The sequence below is a fragment of the Lemur catta genome, chromosome 4 (genome assembly GCF_020740605.2).
Source record: "Lemur catta isolate mLemCat1 chromosome 4, mLemCat1.pri, whole genome shotgun sequence".
NCBI classification, from domain to species: domain Eukaryota; kingdom Metazoa; phylum Chordata; class Mammalia; order Primates; family Lemuridae; genus Lemur; species Lemur catta.
Genome location: NC_059131.1, coordinates 70,416,432 through 70,441,413, shown reverse-complemented (window position 1 = coordinate 70,441,413; position 24,982 = coordinate 70,416,432). Strand labels below are relative to the sequence as shown.

The following is a 24,982-nucleotide window of genomic DNA, read 5'->3' as shown; positions in this document are numbered from 1 at the left end:
GGAGAGGGAGGCAGGGCTCCAGAGACAAGAGCCCCCTGCTTAGATTCAGAAAATCAGAGCCATGAATTACAGTATGATGGGCCCTCATCTCGATGAGCCTCTGATTTCCACCTCTGTAAGGTGGAGATGATAAATCACAGTCACCTTGGAAGAGCCGTGAAGACCGTGGGTGACAATGTTGATCAGGTGCAGGCACATTGCCTGACACTCAGCAATGACAGCCTGTCAGGGTAGATTCCTGCATGCTGCATTGCCTTCGGGTTGTGCAAGTGTGTGGTAGGTGGAGAGTGTGTTAGTCCTGTCTTTCTCTCCCTCTGGGACTGGCCCCCTTCAGCTCTGGCTGCTGCATATCAGCCCTACCGCTTCCCAGTGGGCTCCTGTAGCCTGCTCCACAGGGTCCACAGGGCAGGCTTCTGTGTGGGGCTTAAAAGTTCTACTGATGCATTGGCCTCCCTCTGGCCCACTGGCCTTGGGAAGGGGCTTGGCCACTTCCTACAGGTGAATACTACCATGCCCCTGACCCCTGAAGGGAGCAGGTAAAGGAGGAGGAGGAGGGGAAGGTTTCTTGGTCCCCAGCTCTGACCCAAGCCAGACCTTGCTCCAACAGCGTTGATGGAGTTATTAAACCAGAGACAGTATCTAGATCTTCTTCCTTCTCCAGGTCTGACCTCAGGCATTCTGTGGGCAGTATGACTGGGTTAACCTTATTTAAAAGTCACTTTTGGGTCATGTAACTAGAAACTGCCTAAGTCACCTGAAATGCATTAACACTCTCTCCTTTCAAGTAGTTTTTTAAGACTATTTTTTGCTTGGAGTGGCCAAAATGACTGGGTTAACCGTATTTAAAAGTTAGTTTGGGGTCACATAACTAGAAACTGCCTGGTCACCTGAAATGCATAACACTCTCTCCTTTCAAGCAGTTTCAAGGACTCTTTTTTTGCTTGGAGTTTTTTTGGCAGCTACTAAGATGACAATCTTCTTCTTTGGTGAATTTACCAACACTTTCAGCTTTGAAACAGAAATAACCCAGTGCTAGTGATTCACAATCTTATCACTGGTTAGAATTAGCGGGGGAGCTTTTAGGAAGGTATCTGGTCAACCCCTCCCCCTGAGCTTAGGCAATAGTAACTTTAAGGCTACTAAGTGATTCAAAAGTACGGCCAGGGCTGAGAGCATAGTGTCCTGTGCTATTTCTTTGTGACAGTTCTATATGGTCACCACTTGATACTTTATGGGCTTTTTAAAAATGTTCTTATTCTTAAACCTGTTCATGCAGATCTTGAATTACCCTGCTTTGGGCTCTCTGTCCCCTGGTGTTACCTTAGAGTGATTTGCAGAGCAGTTCTTTGCAGGGGGCACGTGGCAGTAACCAGGAGGGCTTGAGAGAACATTGGTTAACTCAGGTGGTCCAAGGAGCAACATAAAGCCAGTGGGCTAGGCAGAAATGATTCAGTGAAGGGGTGGAGTGGGCCTTGAGATTACCTGGAGGGCATGTCCCCTTCCCAAAGAAGACCACAGCTACCTACCTCCAGCTGACTGTGGCCACATGAGCTATCATAGATTGCAAAAATAGCCAAAAAGTCTTCCTATTGCTAAATACATGCCATCGCTGCAATATGCCTTTGCAGATCCTCAGAAGGTGGAGTCTGCTTCTCCAGCCCTTGAATGTGGACTTGGCCATGGGCCCTTAGCAGATGTGACACAAGCAGAGGTGTGAGAGCAATTGAGGACTGGTGCGTGCTCTCCTGATGTTCTCAGGAACCCCCTGACCACCATCTGGTGGGAGAGCCCTGGCTAGCCTGTGGCAGGATGCGATGCACATGGCCAAGACACATGAGTGAGGCTATCCAAGACCATGATGACCATAGAGATCAGCCAGGTTGGCCCAGACCGGGACTGCCCCGTTGACCCACAGAATTTGGGAAAATAATAAGTGTTTATTCAGGTGACTAAGAATCAGGGTGGGTAGCAAAAATTAACTAAAATATAGCCCAACATTACCAGATGTTATGATCTTTTAAAGAGAAGCCAGAAGTTCAAATTTTTGTGTAAGTTCCAGTTTTTAAAATATTTGAGTGAGTAGCCAGCATCCAAAAAGCATTCTCTGGGCCAAACAAAACACATCTTTAGACAGCACTTGGCCTGCCGGTTGTTGATGTGCAACTTTCTACGTAGAGTGACATGAGGTATTCATAGGAACGCCTCATTGCCACGTCAATTGCTGTGCCCCATGTTATCCTTAGCAACTGTTTCTTTGCATGGAATGCCCACAGTATACGCCCCAGCTTCTCTAGGCAGTCTTTCTATATGGAAATAGAGGCTTCTGGGATTGTCAGTCCTCATGGAGACAGTGAATTTGAGATGGGCCTCCAATGAAGGAAAGTGGGAAAGATGCTCCTGGTTTTGGTGAGCATGAAATCAGGTGTGGAGACGTGGCCCACAGTAGGACAGCAGACGATGAGTCCACCAGTTTTGGCCAGAGAAGAGTGTCCCTGGAGGGAAAATGGGGGAGATAAAGATGGAGAGAGGAGTAGAGGGGAGATTGTGGAGCCACTAAATGCTAAGCCAGGGGTTTTGCACTTGATTGTCTAGGAAAGGGGAGTCATTCTAGGTACAGAGAAGTCACTGGATGCTTTTGCGTGGGGGTCATGGGGAAAGCAGTGATCCCATCTATTCTGGCATTGGGCAGAAGGAACCTTCGGGAAGACAGAGGGAGGCAGAGGGAGACAGACGGAGGGTACGGTAGGTCTCCTTTATCTGTGGTTTTGCTTTCTGTGGTTTCAGTTACCCAAGGTCAACCATAGTCTAAACATATTCCATGGAAAGTTCTAGAAATAAACAATTCATGAGTTTTAAATTGTGCACTGTTCTGAGTAGCGTGATGAATTCTATAGACATCCTGCTCTATCCTGAATCATCCTTTTGTCCCTCATATCCATGTTGTGGACACAACCTCCCCCCCCCGCCATTAGTCACTTAGTAGCTGTTTGGGTTGTCAGATTGAAAAACCAGTATTATAGGGTTCGTTACTATCCTCAGGTTCAGGTATCCTTGGAAAGTGCCCCCCTTGGGTAAGGGAGGGACTGGGTAGTGTTTGTAGTGATGGAAGGAGCATCGGAATCGGAAAGAAAAATGGAGATGGAGAAGAATTTAACTTCACATTTGTGGGAACTTCTCTTTACCTTAAGTTACACTTAATTATGGTAATATTCTTATCTATATAAACAAGACATATTGACTATGTTTTCAAGGAACTTCTGTCAACAACTTTGAGTTTTGCCTACGTTCTTGTCGACTGACTGAATTAAAGGTATTGGGGCCCGCAGTGGTTTATTCTTATTGCAGTTAAGACTGAAGAAGGTGTTTGGTGAGTGCTTAGAGAAGGAGCTTCCGTGCTCTCTACTGAGAGCTCCTGGAATCAATCTTCCCTCCCTCCCACATTCTCTTCTCCCTCTGGGGGATTCAAAGGGATTCATCTTCCCCGGAATGAAGGCTTACAAAGTTGGGGTTGGGGAAGAGGAGAGAAAACACAAAAATCTTAAATACATTTTTAAGTCTTGGGGAGAGGAAGAGAAATGTAGAGCTATGAGAAGAGAAAGTGAAGAGAAGTCCATTATTGTCATAGCACAGTAAAAATAGAAAACATGAGAAGCAGTAGGAAAATGGCCACATTTAAACCAGTGGCCGTCAATCTTGACTGCATGTTCGAATCACTTGCAGACTTTAAAAGATTAATCCTGGGTTCCACCTGCCAGAGATTCTGATGCAATTGGTCCAGGTGTGACCTGGGCATAGTGGAGTCTTTAAAAGCTCCTGAGATAGTTGTCATATGCTGTAGGGGTTGAGAACCACAATCCCCACTATCACCAGTGCCTCCCATAATGGGGGCTACAGTTTTGAGATTTGCAGCATCTGAGGAAACATCTGCTGTTTGGTCTTTGCCACTTTCATAGTAGAGATGGGCAATGGTTCCCACATAAACTTGAAAAGTATGTGCAGTTTTGGAATGGGGTGTCTAATATAAGCCAAATTCTTGGTTGAATGAAAACAGTTTGTTTTATGGGAAGACACAAAGGGCCTTAGTACAAATAAGCATGCTCATTACAGTGAGTCTGCTTGCTAAGGGTACTCCTGCCCAAGTGAAATGTGTGGGAGACTTAGAAGTTGCTCACAAATGGGAGGGAGGGAAGGAAGACAAGTAGGACCAAAGCATAGAGCAGATGAGATTTTAAAGTGAGACAGGTGTCACAAATGAAATACCTGTTGAGAATGGGAAAACTTTGAAATGTTAGTGTAAACTAACTATTAGGAAGTGGCACTTATACCATTCAATGTCTGGAGTCTGAGTGACGTCTCATGGAGATAACCCCGGGGCCTGGCTGGCTGAGGGATTGCTAGTGTTTTTTCCATTCCCCACCTGAGGGCATAGGAAGGATGCACCTCAAATCCATGAGTATCAAACTCCTTATTTTTGTGGACAAACTGTTTCACTGGGACTGCAAAAATGTTAATAGCATCATCTTTTTAAATAGGAAACAACACGACCTTAAAAGAGTTTGCTTTAAATGCTTTTTAAAAAAGGCCTTAGTATCAGAATTCTTTGCTGTCACAGTATGATCATTCTGAGGCTTAATGGAACCTTCTTAAAGCTGGTGTGTGTTCATCCAAAAAGAACAAACAATTCCTGTTGATGTTAGGCATTTTCTATTCAAAATGGATTTCTAAGCATATCCTGGGAAACTATACTGTTCCTTAATGTTAAAGATGTCCAGTGAAAAAATAGTTGATAGTAATAGTTTTCTACTAAAAGATTTTATAACTGTGTAGAAGAAAAATGCATAATAAGTATTAAGCACATTCGTATGGTGCTTCTTAGACTTTAATGACCTCCCTTTAAGAACTGCCATACCAGCCCCAAGAATGCATGTGACTCAAAAAGTGATAGGTTCTTGGGACTGCAAACTAGTGCAACCTCTGTGGAAAGCAATATGGAGATACATTAAAGAGATACAAGTAGATCTACCATTTGATCCAGCAATCCCATTACTGGGCATCTACCCAAAAGAACAAAAGACATTGTATAAAAAAGACATCTGCACTCGAATATTTATAGGAGCACAATTCACAATTGCAAAGATGTGGAAACAACCCAAGTGCCCATCAATACATGAGTGGATTAATAAAATGTGGTATATGTATATCATGGAGTACTATTCAGCTATAAGAAACAATGGTGATATAGCATCTCTTATATTTTCCTGGATAGAGCTGGAACTCATTCTACTAAGTGAAGTATCCCAAGAATGGAAAAATAAGTACCACATGTACTCACCATCAAATTGGTTTCACTAATCAACACATCAGTGCATATATAAGAATAACATTTATCGGGCGTCAGGCAGATGGGAGGGGGGCGGAGGGGATGGGTATAAACATACATAATAAGTGCAATGCACACCATCTGGGGGTTGGACATGCTTGAAGCTCTGGCTGGGGGGGGAGGGAGGAGGGGGAGGCAAAGGCAATATACGTAACCTAAACATTTGTACCCCCATAATATGCTGAAATAAAAAAAGTGGTAGGTTCTTACAGCAGTTAATTGTCTATGAGATTATTTTTCCACATCAATTTTTAATCCGAGCATTTATCTTTATTTTCAGGCATTTTTTAACAACTTTATTGAATTATAATATATATGCATTGTACTACATTTATTTGAAGTTTACAGCTTGATGAGTTTGGGGGTGTGAATACACTTGTCACGGTAACACCACCATCATGATAATGAATATATCCATCACACCTAAAAGTTTCCTTTTACTTATTTGTCATCTATCCCTGTCTCCATCCCTTCCTCCCCCATCCCTCCACAATCACTGATCTGGTTTCTGTAGGTTAGGTGCACTTTCTAAAATTTTAAATGGATGCAATCATACAGTGCGTACTCTTTTGGGGAAGAGGGTTGGCTTCTTTCACTCAGTGTAATTATGTTTGAAATTCATCCATTTTGTTGCATCTATGAGGCGTTTGTTCCTTTTTATTGCTGAGTAGTAATATATTGTGTAGATATATTACATTTTGTTTATACACTTGCCTGTCTGGTGGACATTTTGGTGGTTCTAGTTTTTGCCTGTTAAGTTGTGATGAACATCTGTGTACAAGTGCAGCTTGGGATGGAGTGTCTAACACAAGCCACATTCTTAGGTTGGATGTACAAGTCTTTGTGTGTGTGGCCATATGCTGTCTTTCCTTTGGGTAAACACTTAGGAATAGAATGGCTGGGTCATACTTTTTAGCTTTTTAAGAAACTACCAAACTGTTTTCTGTCGCGCCGCACTCGCCTGCAAGGACAACGCAACAAACTGGAGTTCTTCCAACAGCAGTTTAATGAGGCATCTAGTCTAGTTACATGGCGAGAGACCCCGAACAGGAAGGACCGTGGGCTTATATACCATTGCAGGTAGTCGTGGCGGGAAGTGATTGGTAGAGGGCCCTGACAAGGCTCCCAGCAATGATTCTATTGGCTATGTGCTCACCCGTAATCAGAGACCGCTCCCAACAGCTCCCCCTTTTGTTTTGCAACACAAGCTTTGGGGACTCCAACCTCAAGGTCCGGATCCAGGGGGTGGAGTCCCTGAAGCAGGTGCAAAGGCCACCGTCTCCCGTGCAATGAGCAGAGACTCTGGGAGGTGCAACGGCTGGTAAGGGGGTGACACGCCACAATCTGGTGCAATGGGGAAACCCCTCAGAGTGCATGGGCCATGTCACGCTGTGCGAGAGGGGAGGCGGTCTTGACCTTCGGAGCGTAACATTTGTAGCCAGATGCCAGGGGATTGACCACACTCGAGGGCGGCTAGGGCTTGGGTAACCACCACTCGGTCCCTGCGGCGCTGTGCACGAACGCGCAGGAACCCCCAGATCACGAAACCTGCTCCCAGGATCCCCATGAACCCTAGGGACCCCAGGCCAGCCCAGTCCCGAAGTCCTCGGACTATTGACTGAAATGTAGGAAAGAGACCATTGGTCACTGTCAAGTCCAGGTGTGTGGAGTTAACTGCCGGGTCAAGGCGGTAAATTGACTAGACCAGTGTCCTGTCAACATAACAGATAATTGACGAGACTTGTTGGCCGCGGCGGAAGCATTATCAAACGGTACCGTGGTAATGCATAGTCCTGTGAAACGCCATTCGCAGCCCAGCTGTGCCAGCTGCCATAAGGCATCTATTTGCTCCTGGACCAAGTCCACACGTTGGTTCAGTATCATGATACCACCCTTCAGATGCGCATTGACGGCGGACTGTGTGTCCAGAGCTGTAGCCACAGATGCCGATAGGTTGTTCAGCGTCTGTGCTGTCTGAACAGAGCCTACCGCTGCAGCCGTAGCGGCTGCCAGTGCGGCAGTCACTGCCAATGTGGAAATTACAGCTGCAGTAACGCCAAAATCTCTTCGCTGTCGGAAAAGGGTCAAGAAGCTAGGAGCCTCCACCGGCCAAGGAATATGCTGAGGCATACGGGCAACAATTGCCATGGACTGGCTGGAGGCATTCCAGCAACGGGCATAGGAGCAGTTTGCCGTGGAGCAATTGAGAACACCAGGACCAGAGGAAGTAGCAGTGATCCAGATAAAAGGGGGCCAGAGGCAAACAGGTGTGGAGGGGAAAGACAGATTACGCTGCTGAATAGCGTGGACCGACGTCTCAAATGTTGAGGAGGAGTTCCATGTAAGATTGGCAAGGCCCAAAGAGGCATTAGTAGCGAACAGCCGGGGGAAGATCTGGGCATCATGGGTCACCGGCATCGGTCTCGGGAACACCGACAGGATGGCCCAGCGCTGGTCCGTCGTCACCGATGCGGCCAGCAGCAGAAAGGTCAGGAGCAGCAGCATCCCCGGCAGTGGACGCCCCATCATCTGCATCTTCCACATCCGCCAACCGCTGCACTCGCCGCGTTAAGCGTGCCGGGACCCACACTGGATCAGGAGTGTCCTGCGGGAAAACACAGACAGCTCCCCTGGACCGGCTCACAACCGGATCCGGGCCTTTCCATTTGTTAAGCAGGACATCCTTCCACAAGACCTGCTCTGATAAAGGGGAACTGGGGTTGGCGTGGCGGTCCGCAGCAGAGCGCCCCTGATCATCCAGCAAAAGAAAATTTAAAGTGAACAAGGTGAGAGAGAGCACAGGCTTAGGGGTACGTAAGCCCAAAGGGCTCGTCCCCGTCTCCCCCTTTTGTTTTTTGAGATAGGCCTTTAAGGTGCCATGGGCACGCTCTATGATACCCTGGGCCTGGGGGTTGTAGGGAAGGCCCGTGCGGTGCTCCACGCCTAGGCGTGTGCAGAATTGACGAAAAGCTTGTGAGGTATAGGCAGGGCCATTGTCAGTTTTGATAACCTGAGGTTTACCCCAGGCAGCCCAAGCCTCTAAGCAGTGGGTGATGACATGACTTACCTTTTCACCTGTCAAGGGAGTGGCATGAATTATGCCAGAGCAGGTATCAACAGAAACATGGACATAAGAAAGAGTGCCAAAGGAGGAGTAATGAGTGACGTCCATTTGCCACAAGTGGAGCGGCCGAAGACCACGAGGATTGACACCTACATGAGGTGCTGGACGAAAAGGTGCACAGGCCGCGCACTGCAGCACAATATCGCGTGCGGCTGCCCGCGAGAGGCCAAATTTGAGACGTAACGTCAGTGAAGGAGTATGGTATAGAGAATGAAACTGGCGAGCTGCCTCCAACGGAGAGCCAACCCAATAAGCGTGAGTGGCATGATCCGCCAGGGCATTGCCGCGCGCCATGGGGCCCGGCAAAAGGGAATGGGCCCGAATGTGCGTTATAAAAAATGGGGACCGGCGCGAATGGATGGCAGCACGGATAGCACAGAATAAGAACACCGTGCTGCGAGAGTTAAGAGAATGGGCTGTTTCCAAGTGACGGACAGCCTGAACAACATAAGCAGAATCAGAGATTATATTAAGGGGCTCTGGCACGGTTCGGAGAACCAATTAAGCTGATTATTCTGCCAATGACCCTGTCCTAAGAGCATATCGGCATCCCAGGCAGGCTGGCCCTGCTGCGCGTTCTGCCGAGCTTGATTAATACAGGCTTCTTGATATATGGATTTCCAATCTAAATATTGCCCCATGGATAGACAGGCCCGCGCGGTACCAGCCCAATCACTGGGGGTCATGGCATGCGCACTTAGCCGTTCCAGTAGGCCACGGGTGTAAGCGGCATTGCACCCATAAGCCTTGACAGCTTCAGCCAAAGCTTTTAGTTGCTTGTAATCTAGGTGTTCGTGAAAGCGATGTTGATTAGCGTCCTCAAAGACGGGGAAAGCAAACTCCCTCTGTATCTTCTTTCTAGCTCGGGGAGGCACAAACGAGGTTCCGCCCTCCATATTTAGAGGGGCGGATCCCGCAACGGGAAAAGGAGGGGCAGTAGCGTACGGGGGCGGGCGATTACGCTCCGCCTCATATCTAGCCGCCGCCTCCTCCAGCTCCGCCTTCTCCTGCGGAGACAGCCCCTCCTCCGCCTCGCGAGAACGCGAACGGGAAGAAGAGCGAGACGATGAAGAAGAACAGGAAGAAGAAGGACGAGAGGAAGAAGAGGAAGCCGACATGTGGAGGGAGGCCATTTTGAGAGCCACCTCCTCCATGTCCCTTTCAGGCGGCGGGCGTCCCCGCCGTTCCTGTTTACCCGCGGACTTACGTTTCCTTTCCGGCCTTTTCCTCGGCCGCCCCGGCCGAGCCGGACCCACTTTGCCTCTCTCAGACATACTATCTTGATAATCACTGAGTACTTGCTGACCTTCCCGGACCGGACCGCTGCAACGGTCGTCCTCTAAACAGGAGCGCACCAGTGCCCACACAGGGAGAACACACTCCCAAAGGGGACCAGACTCTCGGGCACGGCGAAGGTCCTGCTCTAGCTTATCCCAACTCGGAATCGTTAAAGACCCCGAGTGGAGAAACCATGGGGCCACCCGGTCCACGTCCTGCACAAAATGGCGCAGGACACGGTCAGGGATACGAAGCTCCCGGGCGGCCAGAAGACCCCGCAGGGCCCGCAACAGGTGACAACTAGGAGAGTTCCCCATGGGGTAGGTCACAAGCACCCGGTGCCGGCGTCAGAAGAGGGCAGGGGTCCAAAATAAAACCGCCCCAGCTGCTGTGGTTCTGAACTCACCTCCAAAGAGGTCGTCTCCGCCGGTGCGAGAAGTTCCCGGGTTTCGGCACCACTTGTCGCGCCGCACTCGCCTGCAAGGACGACGCAACAAACTGGAGTTCTTCCAACAGCAGTTTAATGAGGCATCTAGTCTAGTTACATGGCGAGAGACCCCGAACAGGAAGGACAGTGGGCTTATATACCATTGCAGGTAGTCGTGGCGGGAAGTGATTGGTAGAGGGCCCTGACAAGGCTCCCAGCAATGATTCTATTGGCTATGTGCTCACCCGTAATCAGAGACCGCTCCCAACAGTTTTCCAAAGTAAAAGTACCATTTTTCATTCCTACCAATCACTATGAGAGTTCCAGTTGCTCCACATCTGTGTCAAAACTTGTAAGTATGAAAGGAATTTTTGTGATATAGATAGCATATAATTTTGTGTTATGCGTTTGTGTATATATGTGTATATACAGTCATGCACTGTGTAATGACAGGGATACCTTCTAAGAAATGCATTATTAGGCAATTGTGTCATTATGTGATCATAACAGAGTGTACTTACACAAACCTGGATGGTAGAGCCTACTACACACCTAGGGTGTATGGTAAAGCCAACTGCTCCTAGGCTACAAACCTGTACAGCCTGTTACTGTATTGAATACTGTGGGCAATCGTAACACAATGGTAAGGATTTGTGTATCTAAACATAGAAGAGGTACAGTAAAAATAAGGTGTAAAAGATAAAAAATGGTACACTTGTCTAAGGCACTTACCATGAATGGAGCTTGCAGGACGGGCAGTTGCTCTGGGTGAGCCAGTGAGTGGGGAGTGAATGTGGAGCCCTAGGACATTCCTGTGCACTACTGTAGACTTTAGAAACACTTCACACTTAGGCTACAATGAATTTATTTTTCAAATTTTCCTTCTTTGATAATAAATGAACCTTGGCTTACTATAATTTGTTTACTTTATAAACTTTTGCCCTTTTTTCTTAACTTTTTGACTCCTTTAAAATAACACTTAGCTTAAAACACAAACACATTGTACATCTGTACAAAATATTTTCTTTCTTTATATCCTTACTCTATAAGTTTTTTCTATTTTTAAGCTTAATTTTTGTTTTTTAACTTTTTAAACCTCTTGTTAAAAACTAAGACACAAACACACACATTAGCCTAGGCCTACCCAGGGTCAGGATCATCGATATCAGACGTGGAGGTGGAAGACAGCTCCACTTCTGGTCCCACTGGAAAGCCTCCAGGGGCAGTAACACACATGGAGCCGTCATCTACGGCAACAGTGCCTTCTTCTGGAACTACGTGCCTTCTTCTGTCATCCACGGCAACAGTGCCTTCTCCTGAAGGACCTGCCTGAGGCTGTTTTACAGTTAACTTCTTTTTTTAATAAGTAAAAGAAGTATGCCCTAAGATAATAAAACATGTAGTAAATACATAAGCCAGTAACATAGTCATTTATTATCACTATCAAGTATTATGTACTGTACATAATTGTATGCGCTAGACTTTTATACAACTTAGGTAAGCACAGGTTTGTTTACACCAGCACCACCACAAACCCGTCAGTATTTTGTTGCTCTGTGATGTTAGGGCATCACATGATGTTATGATGTCACTAGGCTATAGGAATGTTCAGCTCCGTTGTAATCTCATGGGACCGGGTCGTATATGCAGTCCATCACCGACTGAAATATTATGTGACTGTATATGTATTTCCATATATGTGTGTGTACATAACCGTAGATATGTATGCATAAATATACCACTTAAGTGCAAGTACGGGTTCTGCTCAGTGCTTATTTTCTTTTCCTCCTCTGAGAGCCTGAATTCCAGAACGTGGAGCATGCCTGTGGCTCAGCCCTGCCCAGGGAGACAACCCCAGGTATACATGCTACGCTATTAATGGCGGTGACCTCTGGGGAGGGTGGGGTGTGGGGAGAGGTGAAGGGGAGTTTCCTTTTACACTTGACACATGCCTAAAAGGAAAAAGCGAAGTGTCCTTTCCTACTCTGATTGTCACTCTCCCTTACTTTCTGGGGACCAGGACCTCTTGCTGGCAGCTGCCTATGTGTCGGATGCCCAGTACAACAGGAATGTTCCATTTGAAACATCATCTCAGGCCATCAGGTAATTAACATGTTAAACTGTCACATAAAACCACCTGTCCTCCAGGACTGAAGACTCTTGAAGGCATTATTTACACAAGTATTTTGAGAAATATATAGGGTATGCCACATAGATTTGGATAAAATCCAAAGCTTTTTTTTTTAAATTATAAGATCATGGTGCCTCACACATAGGGAAGCATTCAATAAATGGATTAAGAACAGATAAATGAGTCAATGAACAACACCCAGGACAGGAGCTAGGACATTCAAGGCAAGAACATGCCACTGTCTTTTCCTTCTAACTATAGTCTTTTTAGAGCCACCTCAAGTGAAAAGAAGGCTTTTTCTTTTCCCTTTCTGTTGTCTTTTGGTGCAATCCATATGTTTTTTCTTCTCATGGGAATTCGGCATTTTGCCTGTTATCCTCTAAGGGTTTACTAAGACCATGTATTTGGACCAGGGTAAAGAGAAAACACTTATTACCGGGCTGGGCGTCAGGGCCTCTCAAAGCAGGCAATGTCTCATCCCTGGATGCTGTTGACAGCAGGTTTGGGGGGCTATCCCCATCTTGGGAGAGACCTGCATGACCATCAGATCTCTTCTGAGTCTAGCATGTTAAGATGGGATGATGTACATTTTAAAATCCAGTTAGGTAAGCCTCAAGTGGTGATATGTGCCTATAATCCCATCTACTTGGGAGGCTGAGGTATGAGGATCACTTGGGCCCAGGAGTTTGAGACCAACCTGGGCAACATAGTGAGACCCCATCTGTATAAAAAAATTAAAAAATTAGCTGGGAATGGTGGCGTGTGCCTGGGTCCCAGCTACTTGGGAGGCTGAGGCAGGAGGAACCCTTGAGCCCAAGAGTTCAGGGTTGCAGTGAGCTATGACTATGCCATTGCACTCCAGCCTGAGTGACAGAGCGAGATATTCTCTCTTAAAAAAGAAAAAAAAAAAGATCAGGCCACCATGCCACATCATAGTAGCTCACTTTAACTGAGGGCTTACTCTGCATCAGTTACTGTTCAAAGTCCTCTGAAAATGTTCTCTTACTGTTGTCACACCAACCTCGTGAGGAAGGTGCTAATCCTAGCTTGAGACTGTTGAGAAATGTGCTTTGAGATGTGATGATATTCTTGTTTTTTTTTTTTCTGTTAGTGTTTTGTACTATGTGATCATTAAATACTGCCCCTGGTTCCCTAGATTTTGAAGGAAACATGACTAGCCTTAATTTCCTTATTTTACCTACCATTAATTTTTTTAAAGGGAAGTTCGAGTGCTGTTCCTTGTCTATAACCACCTTTGTTTTTTTCCTCTCCAGACTTTACTATTTTTATAACCACTGGACAATGCAAGTGGCCACATACTTCTTTATTTGTGTAGACCTTTCTCTTGCCCTGTTTGAAGAACCTGCATTGTTTCCTCTACCTTTCTTGGTAAGTATTAAAATTAAGATGGCAAATAAGATTTTGTCATAGATGAGTTGGGCCCCATGCCTCTTCCTTTTTCTTCTCAAATTTCAACAAATATGAATTAGGTTTTATTTTTCTTGTCAGGGGTTGGAAGAATTCTGTCTACTCAGTAAGGTGATGCTTCAATCATAAGGCATTTTAAGTAGAATGGAAGCTTTTGGTCTTCTGTGCACACAAGGAAAAATCAGATAGAGATGGTACAAACGATGTTGTAAAAGCATATTTACTTAATGCTAAGCACATGATGTTCTCATATAGTGTAACATTTGACTTGTACGTGCCACATTTTCAGTTTTCATAGTCATAAATCACTGGTGCTTAGTAGCTGATCATAGGTGTTTTGAGTAATATATCAAATTAACCACTAATCCTGAGGGGTCTAAATAATAAACTGCGGCCCTGTTCATCTGGGTTTCCCATTTGTCACTGCTCTTGCCCCTGTCTTAATAGCTGTCATTTGCTCCCTGCTTACTGTCTGCTGGGTGCCCTAAGTACCGGCTCTGACTGCTCCTTACGCGTCACAGTAACCCCATGAAATGTGCACTGCTGCTGTCATCCCCCTTTTTCACAGTTGAGGATGCTGAGCCTTAGAAAGGTTGGGTAACTTGTCCAAGGTCACCTGGCAACAAGGGTAGAAGTAGGCCTCAAGCCCAAGTCTGTCTGATGTCAAAGCTATTGCTTTTTAATGACCACACAGACCCTTCTTTATTCTTCCATGTTTCAGTCACCTACTGTTATGTAACAAACTACCCCAAAACTCAAACATTTAAAACAGGGGTCAGTAAACTATGCCCTGTGGGCCAAATTCAGCTGCTGCTTATTTTTGTATAGCCCATGAGCTAAGAATCGTGTTATAAAACTGAATGTTTATATGTTCCCAAAATGCATATGTTGAAACCTAACCCACAACGTGGTGGTGTTTGGAGATGGGGCCGCTGGGCAGTGACCAAGCCATAGGGCAGAGCCTTCATTAATGTGATTAGTCCCTTTATAGAAGATGCCTCGGGGAGCTCCCTTGTCCCTTTTGCCGTGTGTGGACACAGCACAAAGGTAGCTGTCTGCGAGCCTGAAAGCGGGGCCTCACCAGACCCCAAATTTGCCAGTGCCTTGATTTTGGACTTCCTGCTTCCAGAACTGTAAGAAATAAATTTCTGTTGTTTGATAAGCCACCCAGTCTGTGGTATTCTGTTATAGTAGCTTAAATGAACTAAGATAAATGGTTTTTACATTTTTCAACACCTTGACTGCCACTCTAGAAAAACATCTTTTTCCCCTGGGGCCATGGTGTTTTATTAAAACAAAACAATTCTTTCTAATTTGTTATTTTGTATTGTTTTCAGTGTGTCAGTTATATGCAATGCGATCCACGTTTTTAGAATTAAATTGACAATGTTAGTTGTAACAGTAAGAACAGCAACAAGTAAGATTTTCAGGAACCAGCTGCAGGGTTTTGCTTCAGGTGGCTGCGGGCTCAAAACAAGCCTGAGTTAAATACAACTCACTTGGCAGCCAATGTGTTAAATGGTTAGAAAAAAATCAAAGAATATCAATATTTTGTGACACATGAAAATTATATAAAATTCAAATTTTGGTGTCTGCAAAGAGTGTTTTATTGAAACAGCCATACCTACTACTCATTTATGTGTTGTCTCTGGCTGCTTGTAAGCTACAATGACAGAGTTAAGTAGTTGTGACAGAGACCACATGATTTGCAAGATCTAACATGTTTACTCTTTGGCCCTTTAATGGAAAAAGTCTATTATTAACCCCTAGCTTTAAACAATAATAGCCCTTTGTTATCTGCCACAACTCTGTGGGAGGCTTTTTTAAGTGGTTGTTACTTAGTAATGGGTGACTGAAACATGGAAGAATAAGGAAGGGTCTGCGTGGTCATTAAAAAGCAATAGCTTTGACATCAGACAGACTTGGGCTTGAGGCTTAGTTCTACCCTTGTTGCGGAGTGACCTTGGACAAGTGACACCACTTTCTAAGGCTCAGTCTCCTCATCTGTTAAAAAGGGGTTGATAACAGCTCTGCACATTTCATGGGGTTACTGTGAGGTTTATGTCTGGGCAGATTTTCTGTTCAGGTGGTGTTGGCTGGGGTGGTAGATATCTGGGAGCTTTGTAGATCTCTGGAGCCCGGAACATCCAGGATGGCTCTCTCATGTGGCTGGCAGGCGCTGCTGGCTGCAGCTGTGGGCCGGAGCGAGCCAGCTCTCTTCTACACAGCTGCTCCACGTGGCTTAGGCTTCTCCCGGTGAGTGGCTGGGTCCAGAAAGGAGCATCCCGGCGTGTAGGCACCATCAAACCTCTGCTTGCCTCACCCTTGCTGATGCCCTGTTGGCCAAAGCCAATCACATGCCCAAGCCCGAAGTCAACATGGGAGGACACCACACCAGGGATGAAAACCGGAAGTATGGTTTGTTGGGGGCTGCCACAGTGACAGCCACCAACTTCCCCATGATAAAGATCCTACAATGAATGAATCCTCTGGACAGAAGACTTTTAGCCCAGTGACTGTCAAAACAAAGTCTGAAAAAGCAGAGCTGTGCTTTCATAAACCTGGACAGAGTGCTGTCTGTCCCTCCCCAGCACTGGCCCCCCTGGCCAAGATGGGAATCCCACAGAGTTGTCTTCTCAGCCACTTGCCTCGTTTCTCGAGTCCTCACCCCTCTGTGTGTTATTGGTCACTTACAGCTTGGGGCCGGCTGCCTGGGTTTCAGAGAGTTCCCTCAGCCAGCATTTGTACTGTAAGTCTCTAAAGTCGACTGTGGTATAGGGGCTTTGGCCCCGCTCCAGCATTACCAAGCAAGCCTTGTTTTGAGCAGGGATGTCCTGGAATTGCCCCAGGCCGTTTTGGAAGCCTGGCCTTGGCAGTGGGTCTCCGTAGCTATTCAAGGGTGAACAGGTTCAGAGCTGGAAGGTTTGCAAGGGGCTGCAGCCCAGGCTGTGCCCACGAGGGCTGAGGGAAGGGAGAGATGATTGTGCCACCAGCTGCTTTCAGGCCCTTCCCCTATCCCTTTGAGAGTCCCTTCCCTCCAGCCCTCATGATCTTTGCCTCTTCCTAGCCTAAGCCAGTTGCTTCTTTCCCCATCTCTTCCCATGTTGCCACTCTCTTCTACCTATTGATGGAGGAACGTGCCCTTGTTAGGGAGGTGTTACTGCATCAAGGCAATCTTGGGCAAATCCTGGGCTGCAAACTGGCTCTGGGGAGTTAGGAGTTGCTGCCCCACAGCTATGGAAGGAGGCAGCTCAGGACTTTGCTCTGGATCTCAGAGGGCTCCATCCCTGCCTGTAACCAGCCTACTACAGGCCACAGGGCTGCAGTGGCAGTGATGCTTAGGGAATGACTGACCCACTATTTCCAAACACATCTTTGAGGATTTTTTTTTAACATTATGTTAGAGAAATGGGACTTCTTGATGTCTATTCTGAATTTGAACGTGGGAAGTTTGAGAGCACAGAAGTTTGCCTCCGACCTCCCCTTTTAATGGGGAATGCATTCTTGGTCCTCAGCCTGCTGATGTAGTCCCTCCCAAGAAGTCCTTCCAGTATGGGCAGTGGCCGGTGCTGCTTTGTCTCTTGCTCAAATAGCCTGTGGTTCCTTGAAACGTTCTGAGTGTGATTGGGGATTGGGAATATTCTCCAAGTTTCTTTCTCTCCTCAAACAGATGCAGAAGCTTCTTAAAGCCAACAGTTTCTGCCCTGGTTCCTGCCTGCTTGATTTATGTCTGCAGAATTCCTGGAGACGCTGGGTGGGCAGAGGTTCTGTGTGCTTGGGGTGGAAGGAGGATTAATTCGTGTACCTGGGAATCCCTGGGGACGCCTCGGCCATCTCATCCTCCCTCCCTCCACTGTCCCCCACCTTCACACCCCTCTGCGGGCTGTTTCTTTTATTGTAAGATGTTCCCAGAGAAGCCTTTCTTCAAAGGGCGATTTTCTGTTAGGAAAGACACAACCCCTGGCTTTTGACCTTTTGGTCCTGTTTTGAATTTTTCCTTGCTTAGGGATGTTCCCACCGGGAGCAAGTAGGAAGTCAGGAAAATTTTAATGTTTGAAGCCCAGGAGAAGGGGATGCTGGGGCCAGGTCCAGATTTGGGCCGTGTGGCCTTTGAAGGTGTCTGACCCTGTCCAGGCCCTGAGGAGTCTCTGACCATCCTGACTCTGAGGCTAGGCCTCCCTGGCCGCTTCCTCCCTCTGGCCAAAGAGGACACTGCAGAGGGTCTGGTGACCTCTCCCCTCCTTCACTGCTGGACAGAACTGTTGCTATGGCTCCTGAAAATTAATCCGCAACGTGCCTCAGCCAGTAAACACATCTCAGACAAGCTGTATGTGCCCAGCGCCATGCAAAGTTCTGCGGTGTCAACGATGATCAAGACACAGTCCCTGCCCTTCAAGAACTTGCAGTCTAGCTGTGGAATCAATTAAGTGATGATGATGATATTGGTGACAGACCTACAGGAGCAGTAGGGATGGGCATGGCAGCTGGACGGTCCATTATAACTTGAGGAAGGATGTTGAGCCTCCCCGCTTCTGGAAGATTCCCTGTGGTCAGGCCAGATGGCAGCTCCAGGCGGGCTCCAGCTGTCCTTCCCTCCCTGGACAACTTCTCCCCTAGTTTCACTTCCCTGGCTTTTCTCCCCCCATCCTCTCCTCATTGACTGCCTGAGCGGTAGATCTCTCTTCCTCCCTCCCTGGGTCTCTCTCTCTCTCCTCAGCGGCACACCCGACTTCCTTCCTTTCTGGAATCTCCCCTGCTCCTGGGCAGCCTGGAGTTTGGAGCTGTCTGCCTCCTGTCGCTCTGTCTCTCACCACACAGATTTTCCTTCACGGGCTCCCTCATTTAAACTTGGTAAGACACGTTCTGGCCATGCAGACGGGGGCGGCGAGGGACTAGGTGCCAGCCCACAGTGACTTCTCTCTGGCTCTTTGGATACCTTGCAATGTTGGCATAGGGAAGTGACACTTTCTGGACTCTTTCTCTTAACATAAACAATTCTGCTTTTTTAAGAATGAGATTCGCAAGCTGGTGTACCTCAAGCGTCGCAAAATGATAGAGGCGTTCAACATTCTGAAAGTCAAGGTGGGCCCGGAGTTCGTGGTCGGGGAGGCCCGGTGGAGACGGCTGGTGCGCACCGTGGCACCAGACATGAGCCTCGGCCACCTGGAGCTCCTTTTAAGGATCTCCGACGAGGGACAGACCGGCCATGTGGGTGAGAAGCCTTCGCCTCTGACCTTCCTCTTCCCTGTGACTCCGAAACTGGGCTTGTCAGAGTGGTGCGTAAAGCAGTACTAGCACTTTTAGCAAATAAAACGTGTCTGAGCAGCGGTACCTGGCAGCGGTACTATGGATTAGCGTCCTCATGCGGCGCTCTGACAGTGCTGTTCCAGCGTACGGTGCCACCGGCAGTGTCAGCAGGTCACGGGCATCCAAAAGCCCTCACCTGGTCACATGGTCCTTCCACTTCTGCAGTCCTGCCTTAGGGAGGTAATCTGAACTATGGAAAAAAGCTATATAAATAGGTGTTTAACTTGAGTTTTGTGTTTGAACATGAAAAGTTGGCAATAACCTAAATATTCCCATATTAGAGGTTAATAACCATTATGAATGATATTTGCATATTTGCGGCATGTTTATCATGCATGAGGCATTGTCCCACTCGTTTCCCATGCATTGTGCTTGTGTGATCTTCCCCCAAACTCATCAGGGTATTTTTGTTATCATAATTTGCCAACAAGGAAACTGAGACTGAGAGAGGATAAGGAATTTGTCCCAGGCCATGCAGCTGCAGAGTGGCAGAGGCCATCGACTCTAAGGCCTGCGCTTGTTATGCTTGTGCTAAACTGCTGCAAATTCTGACAGTCACCTAATGAGAAATTTTGATGGCAGTAAAAATGACCACGAAGATGAGGTAGCCACACAGACAAAGTGAGGTGACTAAAATACACCCCAACTGTAGAACACGCCCATTTCACCAGTTTTTTTAAAAAGTCTGCATGAAAATATACCAAAATGGAGTGGTAGGTCTGACAGGATGGTGAGATTATACGTATCTGTTAATTTAAACGAGACAAGGACTCTCAAACTAGTCTAGCAGAGCTATGGGCTTTATTATGTCTCCAGGCATGTATGGAAAGATGACTAGAACTTACTTGAATCTGGTGTGCGGGGGAAAGAGAGAGATGTGTAGCAAGACGCTGTTAATGGGGTGGTGTCAACATCTTCCAGTGCAGGCTGGAGGAGGCGTTTGCCTGAGCCCCAGGCAGCAGTTCCTCAGCCACGTGGCTCGATGTCACGGTGTTGAGTGTCTGGTCAGGTGGTCGGGCTGGTCAGACCCTGAACAGATTGCTTTAGTGCCCCCTGTTAGGGACAGGCAGTGATTCGACGAGCCACGTGGCACATTCTGCTAGTGATGGGGGCTGGGGGCTGGAGCCTCACTGGGCAGCCCTGGAGCACAGCCCTTCTCAAGCTGTGTGTGGCGAAGCTTTTGAATTTCCGATCTGTCATGGACCAATACTTTGATAAAATACAATGAAAATCAATAACTAGAAAAGCGAAATTAAAAGAACATATCAAATACAAGTCCTGGGTTTTCATTATTAGATTCAACATGAAATTATCCTGTCAATTGCTCTACAACGTTGTAATTCTCAGCACTTACCTCATGCAAGGTGGGGAAGGAGAGGACTTGCTGGTGCCACTCCAGGGACACACTCCGGGGAGCATCTGCCCTGGTGCATCTGAGGAGAGGGCAGGTGACTCCTGAGACAGACGCCCACAGGTACCCTGGCCTCTAGTCGCTGGCTCATGATTTGTGGTCACCAAGGTGGCCAGGTCCTCAGTCCTTAAGCCCTTCTAAGTTTTGTCACCTGAGTTGTGATCCTATTTGTAAATTAAATAAGACCAAGACTCATCTAAGTTTGAAGAAAGAAATCCATCAGTCATAGCTTAAAGCTCCGTAGATGTGGCAAAGGACAGTGCCAGTGAGCGTGTGGTTTAACACACTTCCCCAGTATGTTACCTTTTACAAAATGGCAGTGTCAATTTAAATATTATTTCCAGGGCAAACATGTTTTTAAGGAAGATAGCTAATCAGATTTGTTGGCTTTGAGGGGATCATAGGTTATATTTCACAGGACATAGCAGTAGTGTCTGCTGTCTGGGGGCCCCAAGAGACTTCTTTGTTTAAGTAACACTTGCAAAGACAGCTTTAATAACGGAAAGCCCAGCGGGATTGCATGCTTCACGATGGTCTCAGCTCTGCAGAGGCAGGGAATAGCAGTCCTTCTGTGAACGTTCTCACTTTTCCCTTGGTCAGCAGTTGTAGGAATTTGTGGTTTCCAAGGCTAAACACTGGAAGTCTGTTAGTAACGAAAGTGTTAAAACTTAAATCTAGTGTTAAACTGAGAAACACAAAACTTATAAGGGCTTAAGAGGATTATTATCAAAGAGAATTATGAGGCAAATAATGTATTCTGCCAACAACGGTTGGCAGAATATGGCCCACGGGTCCAATACTGCCTACTGCCTGTTTTTATAAATAGGTTTCACCAGAACAGAGCTTTTGTGCATTAATGGCAGAATTGAGTAGTTGTGACAGAGACTATATGACCTGCAAAGCCTGACACATACAGTGTCAGCCCCTTTATAGAGTTTGCTGACCTCTAAGCCACAACATGAAACAGCAGATGGGTGCAGATTGCTTCTTAACACAAAATTACTATGATTTTTGTTTTCTTTGGTCTTTCTTGTTCTACTGAATCCTCTGGATTAAAAGATGTGACTCCAGTGAGATTGACAGATTCCCCTCTGTCAGTCGAGGTGATTGAATGGCCAGGGATTTTGGCTGGATTATCAGGGTTTCCATAACCTCCCACGGTGGGGCTCACACCGCCCAGGTCCCTGGATCCAAGTCATGCACGTCATCTAATTCTGTGAGGCTGCACTTCTCCCTGAGTGGGTTTTACATGTCTTTGGCCATTAAGATGTGTATGTGTATGTGTATTTTCCTTCCAGCTCTAAAGACCTGGAAACTTGAAATATCCTAAGAATCTAAGTGTGTTTTTCTTTCAACTCAATGGACTCATGTTCTTTCATGTTCTCGGGGCCATATGGCACAGAGAGAAAATGGCAACATGAGAATGTGATATGTGCCCCCTGTGGAACAAGGATTCTATGTTTACTTCTGAATACTGAAGTGGAGACCTGGGTGTGTGCTGGGCACCCTGAATGGGAAGCTTTCTGGGTTTTTTAAAGCTCCTGCCCCAGTCTTTGCACCTGCAATTTATTTCAGCAACTTTCTTTGGAGTGTCCAAAGCATTCAACTTAGTTTTCAAAGCAGGCAGCACTCTGCATATCTGATTTCATCCACTGATGTGATATTTCTGTAAGTTACACACAATTACTGGAAGTTCATGCATAAACAGATTTGGGAACCAGCCCAGTGACCCGCCTGGAGGGAGAAAGGTGTACCAGGCGGTGGAGAATGGCCTGTTGCCTCTGGGCTCTCAGCGGGGCTGGAGACCGTCAGCTGGTCAGTCGGGTGTGTCCAGGTTGGTTAAGGAAGCACCCATTGCGCTTTGGCCTGACGGGGTGGGCAAGCTCATCGTGGGAGCCGTGGGTTTGAGTGACTCCCTGAGGAAAGGATGGGGTTGGTGGGGAGGGAGCAGAGCAGAAGGCAGGGGGTCAAGTAGAAGGGTAAGGGTTGCACACACCTTGGAAACTTTGAGGAAAGGAAGGGAGAATTGAGTTGAGGTTAGAAAGGCAGGTCAGGGCACACCCTGAAAGCAGGGAGGGCCGATGCGAAGAGGCAAGGGAGGCCGAGCGAGGCGGTGGCATCTGCAAATGAGCACGACCACATCCTGCTACCTTGGGTTGGCTGAGGGGTCTGAGTAAGGACAGGCAGGAGGCCTGGGTCACAGCTGGCTCTGCCGTGTGCTGGCCCCTGGCCTTGGGCCTTCACCCTTTGAGGCTTCAGATCCTCACCTGTGAAATGCAGAGTCAAGAATCTGTGTTGAATTCACTGTACCCTTTGTACCTTAGTGTGACAGTGGCCATGGATTTGGGGGCTGTTTTTTCATTGCAGATAAAATGAACTTTCTACGCTTGGCTGACCTCCTCAACATCCAGGTGGTCACCATCAACATCAAGAGACACCCCTTGGAAGCCTGGGTGCCACGGCTATACCAGTCGTCTGCAAGCCTCTTGGTCCAGAAGGTGGTTCGGCACAGGCAAGTGAGATGGAGCCAGTTTCTCTCCAGTTGCTTTAAAAATAGAGGAATCTGCTAATGCCAACTGGACAGAATGTGCTTCATCAATGAAGCTACAAATCAACCCCCTGCTCTCAGCTTTTGTGTCTTAGGGAGGCAGGCAGAGTGCTCTGGACACCCTATGTTTGAGTTAGCGAAAAGGACAGGCTTCTAGATAATGCTTTTTTCTGGATTATGTTTCCTAAGACGTTCAAGGGCTGCAGAATAAATATGTTCTCTGGCCACTCTCTGAATGCAGGAGATTCCAGCCCCATCAGAGTAAATATGAAGTTGGAGCAAACACGGCACTTTGCTTCTTTGACTTACATGGTAAGAACCCATGAGTTAGAGTTGCTTGAATGATTGTTAACAAGACCAATTAATTCTTTTATTTTCAAGTAGATGGCCTCCAGAAAGAGCCATTTATCTTGGTTTGAGATCTTATTTTTAATATTTGTGGCCTGGAATATCCCTATCATTAAAGGCTCGTTCTTAGCCATGGTGGCTTCTTGCATTCTTTGAATTTAATGTTTCATGAAAATGAATGGTTCAGAAGTCCTTGAAAGTAGCTCAGCCTATGATGTTGGCAAATACTCCTTTTAGCTGCCTATATCTAATATTTATCAAAGCCCTAATTTATGGTGAGGCTTTCTTCGGTTAATCCCAACGTTGAACTCCTGATGTGCTTCACGTGGTGGATGTTAGCGTGTCTGCACATAGCACCAAGCGCCCAGCCCTAGTTTCTAGGTGCCACAGAGAGCACTGGGGTAGTCCCTCCTCTGTCTTCCCAGAGCCATGGCCATGGTATAGGTAGGATTCAGTGGGGCACAGGGGACCGGCACCTGAGCTACCTGGGGCAGCCTCCTGTGGAACCGAAAAGTTGAGTCAGAGCCTGGCTATCATGTTTTTTCCACCCATTTCACTCCAGACTTGGTGAGGAAAATGAATATGCCAGGCCCCTGGAAGACCCATGTGCATTAGGGGTGAAGATGTTTTCAGGAGCTTTCTTAGTTAAGGATGTTAATTTTCCAGGGAAGAGTGGCAGGGGTGTGATGATCCTATGATGGACCCTAAACCTCCCTGCCCCTCGATTCTGCCTAAGCGTTCATCTGACTCAGGTGCTCTGCACCCAGGGGGAACCTGGGAACCTGGGAAGGCCACGGCTCTCTCCTCTCTCCTCACTCTGTCTTCGCTTTCTCCTTGGACAGGGGGGCTGCACCGGGCAGTGGGAGGCAGGTGAACTTCAGAGCCCAGCCACACTGGAACCTTCTGTAGTTGAGGAGTGCATGTGTATTGAGGGGCAGAGTCCTAAACAGGCTCATGTTCCTTTCCCTGAAATGCAGATGCCAGGACTTCTCTGCTTTTCTTTTTCCCCATGCCAGGATTTTTGTCTGGGTTTTTGATGTCATCATTCTAATAAACGCCATATTCATTGCTCTGGATGAGAAAAACCCCTTCATTTCCTACGCAGAGTGGCTTTTCCTTTCTCTCTATGTCATCGAGATTCTCCTGAAGCTGTACACATACGAGCCCAGAGCCTATTTCAGAAGGAAGCAGTTCTGGAACTGGTGAGTGTGTGTGTCCGGGGGATGGGGGAGGAGGCCGTGGGGGACAAGACGGGACTCCCTGTCATAATTTGGGGAATATGGCCGCGGTTCTCCGAGCTCCATCTGCCTAGTTTTGAGGGATCTTATAATGAGATCCAGGGGGTAAGGAAACATCTGGTTCAGTAAAAACTGTTATTCGTGATGTCAGTTTGAACTGGCTCTAGCGAAAATTAGAATCACTGACCAGGGCATCTCGCATTTATTTGGAAAGTATCTTTAAAAAAGGAAAAAAAACTGTTCTCTCTACTCTCTCACAACATTGTGACACCAAAGGTGGGTTTTCTCCTCACACCAACCAATTGTCCGGCTCTCTGGGCACCAGCTGGGTGTCCTACAATTCAGTTCAATTCTGACACTGT

General features: G+C 47.1%; 1 protein-coding gene across 1 annotated transcript in view; it reads left to right on the top strand.

Moving 5' to 3' along the window:
• Positions 1-24,982, top strand: part of LOC123637459 (two pore calcium channel protein 1-like) — a 48,087-nt gene that overhangs the window by 13,516 nt on the left and 9,589 nt on the right. Inside the window, exons 3-7 of the mRNA XM_045550635.1 lie at positions 12,230-12,312; positions 13,615-13,729; positions 18,779-18,980; positions 22,854-22,998; positions 24,399-24,584. Of these exons, the coding sequence (XP_045406591.1) occupies positions 12,230-12,312; positions 13,615-13,729; positions 18,779-18,980; positions 22,854-22,998; positions 24,399-24,584 (731 nt within the window). The remainder of the gene's footprint in view (positions 1-12,229; positions 12,313-13,614; positions 13,730-18,778; positions 18,981-22,853; positions 22,999-24,398; positions 24,585-24,982) is intronic.